The sequence below is a fragment of the Grampus griseus genome, assembly GCF_964374135.1.
Source record: "Grampus griseus genome assembly, chromosome: 9".
NCBI lineage: Eukaryota > Metazoa > Chordata > Mammalia > Artiodactyla > Delphinidae > Grampus > Grampus griseus.
The window spans coordinates 78,829,181-78,848,429 of NC_139003.1; the positions used below are offsets into that span (position 1 = coordinate 78,829,181).

Here is a 19,249-nt window from a genome sequence, read left to right on the forward strand (position 1 = left end):
AGAGCCTTTTGGAAATGCAGTTTTAATTATATCCATTGCTGACTGTTAGACAATTTGTTATAGTAAAAGAGCACACCATGGTTCAGAGACTGGCTTTTCTGTAACTTATTTTCATTTATATAGTGGAAAATTAAAATACACTTTTGAGGTCTTTTTCATATGTACTGTCATGTTTCAGTATTTTCACAACTTTTATTTAATGTTTTATTATAATTATTCAATCATCTAAAGCAAGAAAGGGAGCTATGACACCAATTACAGTAAAATGTAGAAAAGTCACAGAACAGTCTTATTTGTATGTCATTTTGTATTTACATAAATTTGCAACTGGTATGCTACATTGGTTCAACTTTGTTAAAGGTATTTTTTAACTTGTATTGAAATCCTGAAGTAGTTACTGTTAGAAAGCTTTTTTCCCCCCAATTCTGGCTCCTTTGATAATTTCAAATTCACTGAAGATAGTGGCAGCATAGACATTTTATCTAGATGCATACTTTAAAGATCTAGTTAAACATGCTCATTTTATGAATAAGGAAGTTAAGTCTTAGAAAAATTATGTGTAAGGCCCAAGATCACAAGAGAGTTAATGTCAGGCAAGACCTAGGATCCAGGTATGTTGATGCCCAATACCCCACTTTTTCCCACAACACCTGAGTTTTTTGTTCAAGTCCACGGCACCAGCCAGAGTGTACTTGATTCCCCTGAGATCTTTCGAGTGAGAAGTAATTGAGTACTTTTGTTTAAAGTAATCTTCCTGGAGGTAGTGCAAAGGCAAAACATTTAGCGTTGAGCAAAACTTCTTACCAATGCAAGTGCCAAAACTTCACCCTTTCCCTTCTTATAGGAGGGCAGACTGCATTACAGGCAATTCAGTAGGGCACCCAAGAGTCAAAAGCAAAAGATCCCTGCCTCAAGACCAATCAGAATACATGACAATGTAGATAATCTGATTAATCAAAATTATAAACAGTAGAAATTAAAAAAGCAACCTAAGAGCAAAAACTGAAGGTTTGAACTTTACATTGCTCAGTGTCTTACTGTCTAAAATTTTTTATTTTTATGAGATTTAATTGACATATAACTATTGCTGTCTTCCTTTATCTTCCCTTGGTTTTACACTTATAAAATATACCTGTTTCAGTCAACTATTTAGATTTTGGTCTTGCTCTATTTTAAATGGTCACATTTCCTGCCAGGCCTTTGAAGAAACTACCAATAATGGAATGTTTTTAAACCCACAAATATAAATGCATCTTTGCTAAGCTGTAACCTTTTTTTGTTGTTGTTTTTAAGAAAAAAATAGATTTGAAAAACAAGGTAGATTTTGTCATAACAGTAAACTCTTTCCACAGCAACAACTATATATCGGCTCTACTGTGGGAGTCACACAGCTCCCTTTACACAGATGTGATATTTACGGGAAAGCCTGTGCAGAGTGCTGCCTTGCCCGAGACCCTTACTGTGCCTGGGATGGCTCTTCATGCTCTCGCTATTTTCCTACTGCAAAGAGGTAGGAGGAATATTAGAAATAAACACAGTGTTTCGTATTTATCTTACCTGATTCCATTTTTGGAACAACTTCTTCATATGAATACATCATCTTTTTTCTGATGAATAAAATGAGGTGTTATACTTCAGGGAACTCTTAGACACCTCCTAAACGTTGTACACAAGCTTGGTTTACTTTTGTTTTAAAAAACAAAAACACTTTCTTAATTTGACAAAATAGTCATTTCAACGTATTCTCTACTACTCACTTAAGGCTACCTTTGCCCCTTGATATTCACCAGTATTTTAGAAACAAGCAATAGTAGATGAAGTAATATACAATACTTGCTAATATAAACCTAAAGATTAACAGTATGCACATGAACATATTGAAACCTTTAATAGAAATTAACATTATTAAGCCAATGCATTATAGGAGCAGTAAAATTTGTTTTTTTATCTTAGCTAATGTTTTACAAGAAGGTAAGAACGTGGCTTTTTTCATTGCTAATGAGATGTGTTCTACAACATTTGGATCATTTTAAAGGTTTTGGAAAAATATTAGGGAAAAGAAATAACCCTAATATCTACTTAAATATTTTGATTACACACTAGATAATGTTGACTGTAGTGTTAAATCATCTACAACTTAAATCTTTCATATAGTCAGTCCATATGGATTAAAACACAGTTACCTTGTTAATAATAATATTAAATAATAAATATTAAATATTAAATTATTATTCCACTTAATAAATATGCAATTTTCTTAAGCCTTCAATATTCAGAATTTAGACAACATGTTAGTATTACTTTCATATACGTATTGACTTCGTTGGAAGTTTAAATTTAAAACAAGAACTTAGTGTGGAGGTAATGTGTTATTGATCAAAGAAACCATGGATAATTTAATAAATAGGAATATGCTGTTTTCACAGCAATTAAATTAATTAAGAATAAGGTTTTATGCTTCTTAAAACCAGTTAGCTCTAAAGGGCTTTTAATGTTGCTTGAAAGTGTGAAATTCATGTTTGAACTAAAAACGGGTATTATTTCCTTTCCATGTGAAAATGTATAACATTGCCTAATTTAGTAATAATCCATTTGAATTTTAAGCTTTTATTAATGAGAAAGAAGATAAAAATAAGATCATAACTACGTCTATAATAAGTTAAAAAGCTGGATGTTATTATACATTTGAAATGTGTTTATTGCATACCTAGAATCCAAGATTGAAGGAATTATCATTAACACATTTTTGTTGTGCCTTGCAGATTTTACTTAATCCAATTTCATGTGTCTTTGAAAAGGATGTTTAGAGGCCTCACAATTTATATATTCTTTGTGACGGCATTTTTCAAAAACTTCAATGGCAATAAAAAACACCTTCCCAAATGCTTTGTGGTTCATGTTTCACAAGTTCCCTTGTTGGCTCAATTTTGAAATATGCAACATCTGTTTGATAGTCTCACCAATTCTACAAATAGAAATCTATAAATACCTGGGACTTCTAAATTTATGAATACAGTAACAAATTCCATGTTTGCAATTCTCAGTGGCCTTTGTGAGAGCTCTTTTCAAGGATGGTAACTAACTTTGCAGCAAGACAATACCCATTAAAATAGATGCAGAAAACAGATGGGCAAGTGTCCCCAGTCTTTTCGAGTCAGTCACACAGAGCCAATCTCCAGTTTTAGCCTTCTACTCCAACTACACATCTAGTTGGCACCACAACGGCTGGAGCCAACCTCCTTCCTCCCAGTCAACCAGTAGCCAAGTGTAGAGAGAGGACTCCCAGAATGCACTGTAAGTAACATGATCTGAGCAGTAGAATGCAGGAGAAATTAATTTCGAGTTCTATAGCAAATTTAGCTTTTCTTTTAAAGGTAAGTTCGTCTTCTCTCTCACCTTCCTCTGATAAAAGGAGGAACCTTGCTCCACAGTATTTGTTGTTGTTTTTGTCCTTTTTTTCACTTCGCAGGTAAATTGGTTTGCAATCAAAACCATGTAATCATAAAAGAAATGTTTTATAAAAAAAAGTTGGTATAGCAACCAAAAAGAAAAATTAAAGACTAACTTACAAGTAGAATTCATAGTCTTAATAGTATAATTTAACAAAAGTCTATTTAAGGAATTATGTGTAAGTATTAAGAGAAAGAGAACATTCATGTGAGTTTTAATTTTCAGGCTTACTCCCTCATTAGAGATTAGGAAAAAAAGTTTAATTCTATTCATTGAATAAATGGGTTGCTCTTCTATATTTTGTGCTTTTTCCTCAGAATTTAAGATATTAAGAATTTTAGATTTTCTAGATGTTAGATACTTACTGACTGACATTCAGTAGCAAAAAGAAACCATGAATTTTCTGTTATCAATACTTTGAAAAACTTTTTTTTCATTGTTAGTACATTTATATACTATTTTCCATTTTGATCATCTTGCAGACTACTGTTATAGGTATAATGAGCTACTTTTAAAAAATCTTTTAGGCAGATGTAGATGCATCTCTTCTGTTAAACTTCCAGTGTCTTTGACTCTTCTCAGTTCTTACGACAAATTCCGAAGAGGGAATAGAGATACAGTAATAATTTTTAAATATAATTGTTTTAGACGCACAAGACGACAAGATATAAGAAATGGAGATCCGCTGACTCACTGTTCAGACTTACAACACCATGGTAAGTTATAGCATTTTTAATCTTTCAACTTGCTAACACCAGGGTAAAACCATAAGCAATAATGCGTATACGCACACATGCATACGCACACATACATACACATGTATACAAGTTATACACCTCTGCCAGAATACTTAGAGAAGTGCAACTGAAGAGAAAGAAAATCTTGTAGAAAGAAAATTCCAGTGAACACAAAGCACTGAATTATGTTTTATTATTGTAGGTATGATAAATTCAGGTTGTTAGACCCTTACGAGACTTAATGCTCAATTTTCTCATGTTAACCAAAAGGAGTCAAGTTTAAGCACACGCTTTGTATGTGGTAGCAACCAGAGAGTAGTAGGCAGCAAATATATTCATTTAAATATATCAGAGAAGGTGTAGTCTTAAAATAAGCCGTGCAAATTACTCATTAATATACTCGTAATATAGACCCAGTATATTATTACTGGGTATCCTACTCAAGTAGAAGATGGTTTGGATGTCTTCACTCTGATTTAGTAGGATAGTCCCTTGAACTGGGGATTTGGGACCAAGTTCATTTTATGTTTCCTAAATGATGTCAAGGCCTATTTAATGTCAAGTTGCTTATTTAATGATGAAATATCAACCAATCTTCATTTAAAACGCAGTAAAATTGTAGTATAGCTCATCCCCCCCCACCCCCACTTCAACCCTTTACAAAAACAATAATTAGGCTATGCTTCCCCCTGCTGGGAAAACTCAGCAATGACATCACTGCTAACGAGCAGCTCAGTTAAAAATGGCTAAAATATCAAATGTAAACATTTTACATGTAATTGAACGTAATTATCCCTTAACTTTTTTGGTGCGTTTTACATTAATCTTAAAAGCAGGTATACTATTTTTTATCATTTACTTGGATTTGATTTACTAATTCTGTGTGTAGAACATTCATGGTTCATGAATGTTAAGAAAGAAAACACACTGTACGAATAGCACCCAGCAACATGCCAAAACCTAGTTGACTTTCTGAAAGTCCCTGTGTGTATCCTACATGTACTGGTATGTCATTCATGAATGTCCGCACAGTTGTTTGGGAGATGCCAATACCAGGAGACAGGTAGCCACAAATTGGGCCTATATTTTGAATTCATTTGCTTGCAAAATTTCCTTATCTGTTATTTGTTTTCCTGTCTGTTATCGCTCTCATTATGAAAAAAAATACCACTAGATTGGAGCATATAAGTTTTTGTCTTTATACGGATTTAGTGCATTGTTGACACATCCTCATTTAATTTTTCGGATGGCATATTTCAATTGGACAACAAAATATCCACTAGTTTTCCATTTATTTCATGTAGAAATATTGAATTATGATCAGCAGCTTTTCAACAATACAGCATTATGAAATATTCCTTTTATTAAAGAGTATATTTGCTTAGATATAGAGAGGCTAATGATAACTAACTAGAAGTAAAAGAAACAAGATGATGTAAGTAGAGCTCATTTCCAATCAGATTTAATCTCCATGTCAATATGGACCTTGCTATTTTGCTCACTTTTTTATCTCTTTTCTGTCTCTGTAACAGATGCAATATTGTGAATATTGTAGATATTTAATAAATACTTGTTGAATGAATTATCTAAATATTTCAAGCTATAGCATAATACTTACATACTTTTGTTTCTCAATAGAGATTTGATCTAAATAGCATCCGTTATTTATTGTGAAAATGATTTGTCATACATTGTTATTAATACCATTGTATTCAGAAGTAGAATCTTTAAGAAATATCATAAACCAATTAACTAATAAATTATAGTTGCAAACCACTTTATGTAGGATACCGTGCTATGTTTTGAAGATCGCTAGAGAAATATATATATATATATATATATATCTTATTAATACATCCATTTTTTTAGCAATCAGTCCCTTCATAGACCCAGTTAGTGTTTTTTCAAAGTGATATATATGCTGGAATTATGAGTGTACATATATACAAGGAAAAGTTGACCGAAGTCATACTTTTTTTTAAAGTGAGGCTGTGGATAAATAAATATTATTAACAGTTGAATGAATGGGCTTTGGAGAGTGCTTCAGATTTTAAAGTTATGTTTTGATGAAATTAGAGTGGTGCAACCCTATAAACTTTGGGAATATAGAATTGCTTAGCTGTAGAAAGTAAAATGAATGTGAATAACTTTTTTCTCCTGATTCTTCAGTTGGAATGAATACTGTAGGGAGGAAAAATAATTTCTGTGTTTCAATGTTACTGAGTCTGTGTGTGTATATAAAAACAACCCCAAGTAGATGCTTGTGATATATGGGAGGAAATGGTAAAATAGTTCAAGAAGCTCTGCAGTAGTAAAAACATTCCTTTTTTGAAGGCCTCTTTATTCCTTGTCTGCTTGTCTTGCTAATTGACCAAACATAAAAAATATACACCATAGATTACAGTAAATTTCAAATGTTTGGAAACTAAGTCAGGCATTCCCATGTGGTCAGACTGAGTCTTACCATTAGGAATCAGTGAATTATCTTGGAATAGGTGATGTCAATCTTTGACAGTAAAATGGGCAGAAATCCAGAGCTCAGCCCTATTAAATCATGTATGTTACCTTGCTAATGTCCCATCTCACATTGAATAAAATAAATGTGCTCATATGGAAACATATAAAGATATGAGATGTTTTCACAGAAACTGCTAAGCAACCTGAAGCCAATTATACACTTCAGGACCATCAGTTCCAGCTGTAATGGTAAACATATTGGGTAAAACTCTATATTTTACATCTCCTGAGGTTTTAATAGAGGGACTGTATAAAATAACTCAGAATTAAGGTGGAAGACATTTCACTCTCGATGAAACCTTTAACACTTACTCAGTGCTCTGTTCGCTCTCTTGTAAAGGCAGCACTAATGGTGAGCTGGACCGGGTGAAACAGAAGAATCCAGCTCCACTTCCCCTTGGTCCAGCACACTCTCCCCCATCACTGGTAGCCTTTTGCCTTGGGAAATTTCAGTACAAAACCCTAAATATATCTGCTAGCAGATCTTCTTGTCTTCCCATTCACTCATACACAATGCTAACGAGAAACCTCCAGTATGTTCCCTTTCCTAACATAACTGTTGTGCACAGAATTGGAGCTTGTCTGACTTTGCATTCAAGAGCATAAGTGGTTGAGTCAATGTACCTTTAAACTACCTCTCATTCTTCCTTCTTTACTAAACGAGCTGTATTATGATCTACATGTCCAGAAAGGAAAAAGCTATACCAGAAGTAACAATTTTTGAAAATTAACATCTTAGATTTTTGCATCTTTGAAATATTTTATGTCCTAACTTCTGCATTAATGCCATCATTGAATTTCACTTTGTAATAGTTCTCTTGGCTGTTCTACATACATGCATTTCCTTTCCAACAACCCACAGTAAAATGTTGGCAGAATTCAACCTTCTTCATTATCTCCACAACTAGTTCATCTCAATTTATGTCTTGGTTGGCATAATTTAAATGAAATCATTCCAAAATTGTTCCAGAATTTCATAAAATATCTCTGGCAGTGTCATCTTTATGGTGTGCAGAGCTATAAATTTAGTATTTTGGAGCAATGCTAATCTGGTCTGTGCTTTAGCTTCTTTTATACATGTAGAAAATCCAACTATGAATCTGAGCATTTGGCCCCAAGAGAAGCCTCAAGATTTGATAGATGAGCTGATGTCAGTCCTAAAAAAAATCCCTAACTTTAATAAATTACCAAATTGTATCAAGTCTAAGACGTCACTGAATGTAAGGTGCACCATTATTTTATGTACTGCTTAGAGAGAAAAACTGCCCAAAATGGACAATCTAATATATGGTCCCAGCATCAAGCCAGAACGCAATATGTTTCAGTATTGGCACAAAGGAGAAATAAATTCCCAACCGAAAGAAGATAGCAAAGAAATTGGCCTGTTTTACTCCTTGAACCACAAAGGTGGTCCTCATGAAGGTTTAATTTCTGAATTCACAAATAAATTCCCAACCGAAAGAAGATAGCAAAGAAATTGGCCTGTTTTACTCCTTGAACCACAAAGGTGGCCCTCATGAAGGTTTAATTTCTGAATTCACACCAACGGGGTGGACCAAAAGCTTCAGACAAAACTTTAATTTAAGGAGCTGTCAGCTTAGTAGGGTCTCATGTGTCTGGAAGAAGTAAGAACAAATTATTTCTGGAAGAAAGCAACTTCAACTCAGGTGGAGAACAACTGTAAGACATTCTGATATCAGAGATGTTAAAATATAAAAGAGCACGCATCCTAGAATGAAATTATTATAGTAGTGTCTTCCATAACTTTTGTAAACCTTTTTTGAAACTGTTTTCACTGGAGAAAATCAATCATCACCACAGTAGTCTTCTGACATTACGTTAGGCCAATAATCCATTTATTCATAGCACATGTATGCAAGACCTGCACACACAACCTGAATAAGAAGAATAAGAAGAGGTTTAAAATATTTTGTGCTATCATTGTTCCTTATTAAAGCTTTTAAATACGTCATCAGAGATCACCCAACTGTTTATACATCTATAATTTAACTGTTGTAAATGAAAGGTTCTTAAACATGCTGTATTTTTTAATTCCAAAACTTATAAGGAAAACAAATAAAATACAAGATGGTATTTTTATTATTGTTTATGGAAGGTTTCTACTTCAGCAAATGGGTGTTTTCCATCATCTATCATATCTCTTCGGAAAATGTAAATTGAACATTAAAGTTCATGTTTCCTTATTTTTAAAGGTGTAAATTCACATGGTAATTTTACTCTGCCATGTAAATTATATGTGTTTTCTTGGTAAAGAATTTGTTATAAAGTCATGAAAATAAAACATATCAGACATTTAATATAGACTATATAATACAGTAGATATCTTCATATTGGTGTTGCTTTTTAAAATAATTGAGTTTCAGCCCTCCCTATACTAAGAAGCATTGAGGCCTCTGATATCCCAAGATTATTAAGCACGTTATTAAAATGGTTTCATAGTTAACTTCAAAACATGTCAATTTAATTTGTGTATTTTAAATCAATATATACCTTAAAAATAAGATACTAGCGATTCTCTCTACAATAATTACCTATGAACAATAAAATTAAAATATCCTAGTCATATCTCTCTGTTTATCCATCTACCTATCTGTACACTGACAAGAGCATTTAAACACAAATCCACAGGTATCTGTGAATTCAAGGAAAGCTGGAAACTCCTTGAATTGTAAAATTCGAAGTGTTGTATTCTGCTTGATAATTATTTCCCAGCACCAGAGACAGATCTTAATTTAGGGCATAAAACAAAATAGTGTAAAATTTAAATTTATTTTAGCAATTTGATAAATTATAAGTTTAAATGTTCTCTAAGGTTTCATTAATTGAGTCTTTTTTTGCACTTGAGAAATAGATGTATTGAGCATATGGACTTTAATACATATGCACACATTTCTAGGCACATGTATGCATGCAAACTCACATGCAACAAACATTTACTGAGAAACTAGCTGGTATAAGCATCACACAAAACACTGGAGAAATATTATACTAAGCATTATTGTGATGAATAAACAACTAGTACCCCTGTTATATAGCTGTAAATTTGTGTTAAGTGCACTACAGTATATAAGATTATTAAATCAGTTGTTAACCATCTTAATATTCAGTCAGGCCCAAAATATACATGAATGTCAAGGATGAGTGTTAAGGATGAGTGAAACTTTTGTCTTCTTTTTTTATTTTATTTTATTATTATTTTTTTTGCGGTATGCGGGCCTCTCACTGTTGTGGCCTCTCCCGTCGCGGAGCACAGTCTCCGGACGGGCAGGCTTAGCAGCCATGGCTCACGGGCCCAGCCGCTCTGCGGCATGTGGGATCTTCCCAGACTGGGGCACGAACCCGTGTCCCCTGCATCGGCAGGCGGACTCTCAACCACTGCGCCACCAGGGAAACCCTTCTTTTTTTTTATTTTTAAATATTTTATAGCTTCCCAAGAGTTATTGATTCATCCATGAAATGCCTTTTCAGCTACTGCTACTTTAGGAGATATTTATTATTCATCCACTTGAAATCAAATTAGAGTCTTTTCTATTGATAAAGTACCAGTTGTATTTCTGGAGAAAATAATCAGAATCCAGTAAGAAAAATCTAAGTAATGTTGTTTATAATAAGAAGTGCATATCTCCAGGTTTCTGTGTCACCATGAGTCAGTGGACAACATTTCCTTTCCTCCTTTGCTTGACCTTTTACATTGAATAATATTGGCAAAAAATTTAGTGTAAAATATTAAAATTACAATGTGATGAAAAAAGTGGAATTAGATTTCTCTTTATGTAGTTTGGCAACTAATTGAATTTGCTAAATATTTAAAATAATTTGCAATTATTTTCCCTCTCCCAAATTGTTTCATTATTTATGAAATTCAGCTTTTTAATAACCTAAAGGGTGAGAATATCAAAAATGACAGCAGAGATCAAATAGTTGAATACATATATGGTTCACTACCTCACCTATCTCTGTCTTTTCTACATGAAATCAAATTTCCTAAGATTCTTACATTATTAGCATTTCAATCTTGGGAGACATTTATGGGGTTAAAATGGAGAGTGAAATAAATGGAAAGCTGAAATGTGATGCCTTCTGTTTCTGCTATATTGGAAGAGAATCAAATACTAAATAAGGCCTTTAGCAACGTGATATTTCTGGCCAAATGATGGATATCTTGACTTTTTGTTGTTACAAAAGGAAGCAATTTATTTAACTTCTTTCTTTCCTCCCATTCTTTCTGGCTTATTAGCCTCATTTCATTTCCATAAATTATCCCAATGAAAGAGGAAATGGTTAATTGAAGATTGCTTCCTTACAAACATTATTTCTTGTCATTAACAGCTGCAACATATTGTAATATGTGTTATTCAAACACACTGTGATACTTTAAAAATAATTTTAATGTTCTCAATTATTTTGCTCTAACTATTCACTTCAACCCATAAGAATTCATTATGCCAATTTAACAACTCACCCTTCTTGTCTACTAGTAATATTCGTGACAAAAGTTTGTATTCAAAATCATTGCTTTCTAAGTATGAAAAGTAGTTTTAAATTGATTACAATGAAATTGCTTTTTTTCTGGAAAAATTACTTATTGGCATAGACATCGTTTAGAGATATAGGTGTCCCTGGAGATATGAGAATACATTCATATAATTTCTCAAATATCTTTCTCTTCTTATTATCCCATATTTGAAATTTTTGATTTTGGAGTACACTTGATTAGTCATCATCATCTTCTACCATATCTCAAGTCAACTCTTATAACATTATAAAGCTTAACAAATTTAGAAGACTTGAAATGTTTACAGTGCAGTAATGTATTCTGTCATAATGAGGGTTATAAACCCTATACCATTTTTAATTGATCAAACTCTTAATCATTTATGTAATTATGATAACTCTGTGCCTTGAAAATGTCAAAGTTACATGAGATTTCAGCTTTTAAATGCAGAGGAAACTGTTACCTGGATTTGCTATTCAGCAAACATCAGCTAAGGGTTTATGACTACCTTGTGCCCAAATTGTGGAATGCACAGTATGAGGGAGATAATCAGATTAATAAAAAATTGTAACAAATAAGACTGCATGTGCTCTAAAGATACATGTAAAAAGAGATTTTTTGAAAGCATAGAAGAAGCAATACTTTTTTTTGATATGGGTGAGAGAGCAGAATTGATGCTGGGAAGGAGTTCATAATTTGTCTCATTAGGGCTTCTCAATAAAGGATTTTAATTTTTGAATAAACAGTTGAAACTATCACAAGAACAGCAATAACAGTAATATCACCTCACATATTTATGACTACCTCTGTATCCAGACAATGTACTATTATTTGTATGTAGATATATTTTAATAACAAAAAATATTTAAGGGGATTATAAAAAGTATATGCTGTCTGTAATTGATAAGTGACCTAATATATTTCAGACAATTTGCAATTGTTTGATTAAAAGCAAAGATAGGATAAAGGCAGCAATAATGTCACACAGGCAAAGCAGATGTACTGACAGAGAACAAAACCAGGCATGTGACAAGAACATATTTACTAAGAAGTTACAAGGGTAAGACATAAATTTGTTTAATGGTTTTTTTCAGCCAATGTGGGGGGAGAAATATGATCAAGTGGTGAGTCACAAAGTTCATTAAAAAATTCAGTTGTTCAAGCGAATCTCAATAATTCCTAAAAACTAACATTAGAAAAATTTCCCAAAGATGAACACCATAGTCAACAACAGTGGGACATAAACACAGTGAGCGAATCCATAGAGTATTGCTTATGGGTTCCCTCAACAGATCAGAGGGACCCCACTCAACAGGATTCAATAAAATCAATTATATCATGGGATTAACACAATGTGTTTCATGTAAACTGCTCTTGTTTCAACTGTAATCCAGAGAGAGATTTTAGATTAGATTTACCTGAATGTGCAAGATTTCATATCCTTCAGGAAATCTTGAATCAACAATGTTTTCTCAGGTGAGCTTTTGATTTATATTGTGTATTTATGAGTTCAACAGTATATGCTCTGAAAAATACTTATAGTGCAGCTATATTCTATGCCACCATTTCTATGCAGAGCTGTTTGCTTTAATAACAGTCAAAATGATAGTGTATTTGGCATCCAAAAAATTGAAAATCTAATAAGTTTAGAAGTCAAGAATCAAAATGTTGTTCCTGTTTGTTAAATTTTTTTTTTGAGAGAAAGAGAGGGAAAGAACGAGACAGAGATGGGGTAAAGGGGTTATGGGGGGGAAGAGAGGAGGGAGAAAAGAAGAGAGAGAAAAACATATTGTTATTAGACCCCTAATGTTTCCTATGTTGTACAAAATTTACTCAAGTGGTTGGGATAGAAGGATCAGAAAAGGGAATGAATATTTACTGAGTACCTTCCAGTAGTCTATCGGGTGTAAGATCAGCTGCAAGGATATATTATACAACATGGGGAATATAACCAATATTTGGTAATAACTGTAAATGGAGTGTAACTGGTAAGAATTGTATAAAAATAAATTTAAAATTAAATATTTATTGAGTATCTGTTTATAAGGTATCGGGTGTGGAGAAATTAACAGAAAAAATGTTTACAGGGTGTGACGTCAAAGCACCCAAATATATGAATGCTTGGCTGAGGCCACTGTGAATGAAAGTTCTGGTCCTAAATTAAAAGTTGCTGATGATAGAAACATTCTACTGCAGAGGAATTAAGAGAAACAAGTGTATTCAAAAGATATTTAGTTTCTTCCATTTTTTGGCAGTCGCAGAATCTAACAGAACATACAGTAGGAGACTCTCAAACCAAAGAAAGAGAGTAGTACCTCTGCATACTAAGACTGATAGTTAATATGACAGGACTTTTAGCTTCACTGCTTACTAACTAGAAGATTTTGTTTTGCTTTCAATTTCGACAAAGGAGAGAAAGAAAGGGCCAACTTAGAGGGGAATGAATCCTTAACGTATTGGCAAGAGTAGTTATTAAGACACCAAGACAGTGAACCAAATTCACCAGTTGTGCTTCTTATCTTATTCAGGTGGGAAAGTATCTGAATGTCATGATATTTCTTGAAGTCCATGGCCTATTGCTATATTAAACCAAAAACAACTTGGTATAAATTTATTAGATTCTACTATAGATAAGTAACAGATGAATATTTTTTAAATTCAGGAAACATTTACCACTAAGAGAATTCTTTTCTTTAATGGGCTTTGGGAAACATTTGCTGTCACCAGAGATCTTGGAGAGAAACTAAAAACTAAGTAGATTTCCCAAGACTCTAGAGGTGACAGAAAGTTCTCTATGGATCAGTTAGAATGATTAAATTAATTGAGAAGACAAACAGTGACTTTTTTGAAAATGTACCTAATAGATGTTTCATTTATATTAAGCTCTATTATTTCTTATTATACAAGTTACATTGCTTTTCTTATCTGAGTATCAACTAATGTACTGAAGGATTTATACAGATCTCTATGTTTGAGAGCAATAACTTATTTATACCTTAGATTTCTATAGATATCTATAGTAACTTGGACAAATTAGATGAGAGACAAGTATTATCATAAATTTCTACAAGAAAACTAGACCTGAGAGGCATGGCTGGCAAGACAGAATATACTGGTGGATAACCATACTGTTTGTCTCTAAATCCAGCTGATTTTTTTCTGTGTTATCATGCTGTCATATATCTTATGATTCAGTAATATGTAGATATTGAATGAAAAGTTACTTCCTAAAAGTAATAGGATTTCTTTTTTTAATTAAATATTTTTTTATGTTTTTATTTTATTAGAGTCAGAACACAACATGAAATCCACCCTATTAACAAAATTTGAAGTATTGTTCACTGTAGGCATAATGTTGTGTAGCAGATCTCAAGATCTCATTTATCTTGCATAACTAAAATGTTATACCCATTGACTAGCAACTCCCCATTTCCCTTCCCCCCCCACCCCATAGCAACCACCATTCTACTGTCTGCTTTTACGAGTATTTACTACTTTAAATACTTCATCTGAGTGGAATCATGCAGTATTTGGTTTTCTGTGACTGGCTTATTTCACTTAGCACGTCTTGAAGTTTCATCCATGTTGTTGCATATTGCAGATTTCCACCTTTTTTCAGGTTGCATAATATTACAAGTAAAATAATTTCTAAATCAAATAAGTTTAAACTGCACAACCATTAGCAGAAAAAAAAATGCATTCTACGTAAACTCTAAAAACCTCTGTGACAAGGCATTCTAATTATTCATGGTAGCTCCTGAATCACAGATCTCCCAGCTCGTGTTGGACATAGACACTCAATTCATCTCTATCCAAGGAAGCAGATGTCTTGCAAACTAGCACAGCAACATGTGCCATATCTATTCAATCAAAGATATACTAATAATTTCAGAGGGAAAAGAAAAACACTACCATAGTGCATGTATATATTGACACACAGATACACATATCTCCAACATGAAATAAACTGTGACTTGGAATGAGTTAAATATTGTTTCTTTACATTTCAGTCATTTCCTGTTTTTTATTATTTCTAGAGTATTCATCTTTTAAATAAGAAGAGACAGATACTTCCCAATATTAGAAGAGTTTTGTTTCACACCTAGAACAATAAAGGAAAAAGCACTGGGACTGACATCCCTGGAGATAGCAAATGCAGGCAGAAGGTTGACTATAGGAAGGGTGAGAATAGGAGATGATGGCCATAGGCTGTGTATGGGAATTGGATGGAAGCAGGATTTTGGAAAATTTTAAACTTAGAGCAAATCATACTGTCTGTGACAGACAGAAGTACTCAGATAGTTATAACAAGAGTAAAACTGTCAAAGTGATGCAAAAAAGGGGGAAACATTTTTTTAATTAAAAATCTAGCGGAGTTTGAAGAAGAAAACAAAAATTTTTCATCTGTCTACACTGTCAGCCCTCTGTGCATGTGAAAATATATTTATTATTTTCTAAATTAATTTAATGAGTTCCAGATTGTACAGGATGTCATAAAGGAAACAGGATTAAACAAGATAACAAGGAGTTTTTCTTCTCTAAATGAGTTTTACCTAGACACCCCGTGTCGTACTTTTGATCTTAACTGTGTTTCATTTACCACATTGAAGGAGGTTACATAAAGGGTAAAATAATAGAAACTTAATCAGGAAACAGAATTTCTTATTGCTGCATTTTATTACATACTCTTGCCATCTTCTTTAGCCTAGTTCTTGAAAATAATAAAAGATGTGTCATTTTAAAATAAGGACAATTGAAACCACATTGCATTATAATTGTGCGTCTTTCTTCTGAACCATCCCAAACGTTTCACACCAATTGATCTTCAGATCAAACTTGTGGATTATTTAAGGGTTGTTGGTGGGGAGTATAAACTTCCTGAACTCTACCTTCTGTAAAATACTAGATAAATATTACTGGCTGGTAAATTTAATTTTACAGATGAAAAACAAACACAAAAAGGCAAAATTAAGTTCTCAGAAATGGACTCTTATTTCCAAAAACCCAATCGAATAACTTTTCTGCTGGAGAATTGTGGCAGAAATTCACTGGCACCATTAGTCAGAGCATAGAGTTTTACAATGAAAATAATATCTTGGAGAGTATTATCATGGCATATAAATGTATAGTTATACTGCACACATGACTGATTTTGTTAATGTAATGCTATTTTCTGGTAGACAAATCTCTGTATATGCTTTATATAACCCATACTGAAATAATTAGTCTATTTAGTAGACACTTGAATTCTGAAACCTTGTCATTTCTGCCATCTTCAATCAAATTGGAAAAGACTTCCAACTTGGCAACAAATTCATCTCCTGAATTTCTGAATAAATACTTTGGAAAGTTGAGTTTACTTCTCTAACATTTTCTCATTTCATTTCCTCATCACCGGCCAGATAATCACCATGGCCACAGCTTTGAAGAAAGAATCATCTATGGAGTAGAAAATAGTAGCACGTTCCTGGAATGCAGTCCAAAATCACAGCGAGCTCTGGTCTATTGGCAATTCCAGAGGCGAAATGAAGAGCGAAAAGAAGAGGTATAGGAAAGAAACTGACTGGATTAATTCTATATGACATATGCTGTTAAGTGACCCCAGCATGGTTGACTTGAGAGGGGAAAAAAAAGTAGTGAATATTTATTCTTTTCTTAACATACCAATACTCATTCATTAAACAAGTATTCATTGAAGGCTGATTTTATGACAGGCTTTGTGATAGGAGTTAGAGAAACAAAGGTGAACTGGTAAGAGTTTTGTCTCAGAAGCTGTTTGGGGATATATTTTAGAGACTTCTTTTTTCTTCCTGGAGTTATCTACAAAACAATTATGTTATCTACATTCATATACAAGAGAAAAATCTAATCCTTCTACTAATTTTAACTTTTGTTCAATTAATTCTGCTCTCCAAACATGTTTTCCTTTCTCCATTAACTTCCTCCTCAAATGGGAAGGGGCAGTTAAGGGAAAGGAGTAGTAGATTTTGGATAAAGGTTCTGAGGTACAGTTATGAACTCTGATGTGAACTGTGCATGTAGTTTCACACAAATCTTCCTCCTCTGTGGATCCATTTATTCCTCTGTAAAATTTAAAAAAACATATACATAGAAAATCTCAGTGAGTACTCTGAGCCTTTAAAACTTTTTAAAAAGTGTTAAATAGGGTAACCATAGTATGTAGGTGATTTGTGAATGTACAATGTGCAGACAGTTTTACAAACATAATCTGAATGTAGAAGTAAAAGCCCTTCTGTTATCTCTTTTGACAGTTGAAGCAGTCTTCAAACATGTAATCACATCATATAAATGTTAAGGTTGATTTTATATATTACCAGCTGTGGCTTTCAGAGATCTCTTTTGTAAACTGTATGCAAAATAAAAGTGAGGTTAGACATATTAAATAGCCTATCTTCATGTCACATCTAAGACTTAGGAAATTGAATAAATACGTAAGCATGCAATCCCATGTTTTTTCTGGTTGCTCAACTGCTGAACTTATTCTCTTTTTCCATCCTTATTATAAATTTATTCTAATGCTGCATTGTTTTCTAGTATCATGTTTCTATATTTCCAATTCCAATATTCAATGTTAACTTTCACCTATATTTATATAGCTTATTTCAAATTTATAAAGTATATCTTTGTCCTTTCATCCCATTATCTTGATTACTTTAAATTATTATGAGAAATTCTATTAAGACAAGAGACAGCAATATTTTGCAGTGCTTCTTAAAAACAATTGGAAGAAATGTATAACTCTTTTCCTTGATAGGAAAATGCAGTCATTTCTCTTAAACTAGAAATTTTATTAACTGAAAATGTGTCTCAGTACACAGTCTGAATTTTTGCTGAGACAGAGTTTTGGAGCCTATATTTCTTGTAAATATGTATGATTTTACTACATCTTGTCTTTTGCTAGATCAGAGTGGATGATCATATCATTAGGACCGAACAAGGCCTTCTATTGCGTAGTCTGCAGCGGAAGGATTCAGGCAATTACCTCTGTCATGCCGTGGAACACGGATTCATGCAAACTCTTCTTAAAGTGACCCTGGAAGTCATCGACACAGAGCATTTGGAAGAACTTCTTCATAAAGATGATGATGGAGATGGCTCTAAGACCAAAGAAATTTCCAACAGCATGACACCTAGCCAGAAGGTCTGGTACAGAGACTTCATGCAACTCATCAACCACCCCAACCTGAACACAATGGATGAGTTCTGCGAACAAGTTTGGAAAAGGGACCGAAAACAGCGTCGGCAAAGGCCAGGACATACCCAAGGGAACAGTAACAAATGGAAGCACTTACAGGAAAATAAGAAAGGTAGAAACAGGAGGACCCACGAATTTGAGAGGGCACCTAGGAGTGTCTGAGCTGCATTACCTCTAGAAACCTCAAACAAGTAGAAACTTGCCTAGACAATAACTGGAAAAAATGCAATATACATGAACTTTTTTCATGGCATTATGTGGATGTTTACAATGGTGGGAAGTGCACCTGAGTTCCACCAATTATAAATTAAGTCCATGAGTAACTTTACTAACAGGCTTTCTTCCTAATACCAACACTTAATAGAGGTCAGGTGAATGCAGATGTTCACACTAGTGACTTAATGTTTCCTATGAGATTTCACTATACAGGTTTTGCTTTCTTCTTTGCCTGAGAAATAAAAATGTCATTTGCCATGTTGCCATCTAAAGAAGAAAAACTGCATCAGCAAAGCCATTTTATTGAACTAGAAGTTTTAAACTGCATGGATTTACTAAGCTGATGAATATTCCAAAACACTGTTGGATTCAAGGATATTTTTTGTCTACCAGTACTCGTGTTTATATGTACCGGAGGAGTAAAATGATACTGAATTAAACGGTCTGTGGAAATACGAAAAACATAAACCATCCATCATCCAGAAGAAAAATGGAATACACTGATCTACTACTGATGTCTTCTTCCAGCTTTGATCTAAAGATGTATTTTATTAAAACTATAATTTAAATGTACCATGACAAATATGCAGAAAAAAG

At 33.2% G+C, this 19,249-nt stretch overlaps 1 protein-coding gene across 1 annotated transcript in view; it reads left to right on the top strand.

Annotated features, from left to right (window-relative positions):
* The window catches only part of SEMA3A (semaphorin 3A), a gene marked incomplete at its 3' end in the record, with an annotated part of 231,758 nt that extends 213,160 nt beyond the window's left edge, over window positions 1-18,598 (top strand). The window contains exons 14-17 of the mRNA XM_082662278.1: window positions 1,353-1,510; window positions 4,099-4,166; window positions 16,623-16,765; window positions 18,143-18,598. Of these exons, the coding sequence (XP_082518404.1) occupies window positions 1,353-1,510; window positions 4,099-4,166; window positions 16,623-16,765; window positions 18,143-18,598 (825 nt within the window). The remainder of the gene's footprint in view (window positions 1-1,352; window positions 1,511-4,098; window positions 4,167-16,622; window positions 16,766-18,142) is intronic.
* Between the last annotated feature and the right edge of the window lie 651 nt (window positions 18,599-19,249).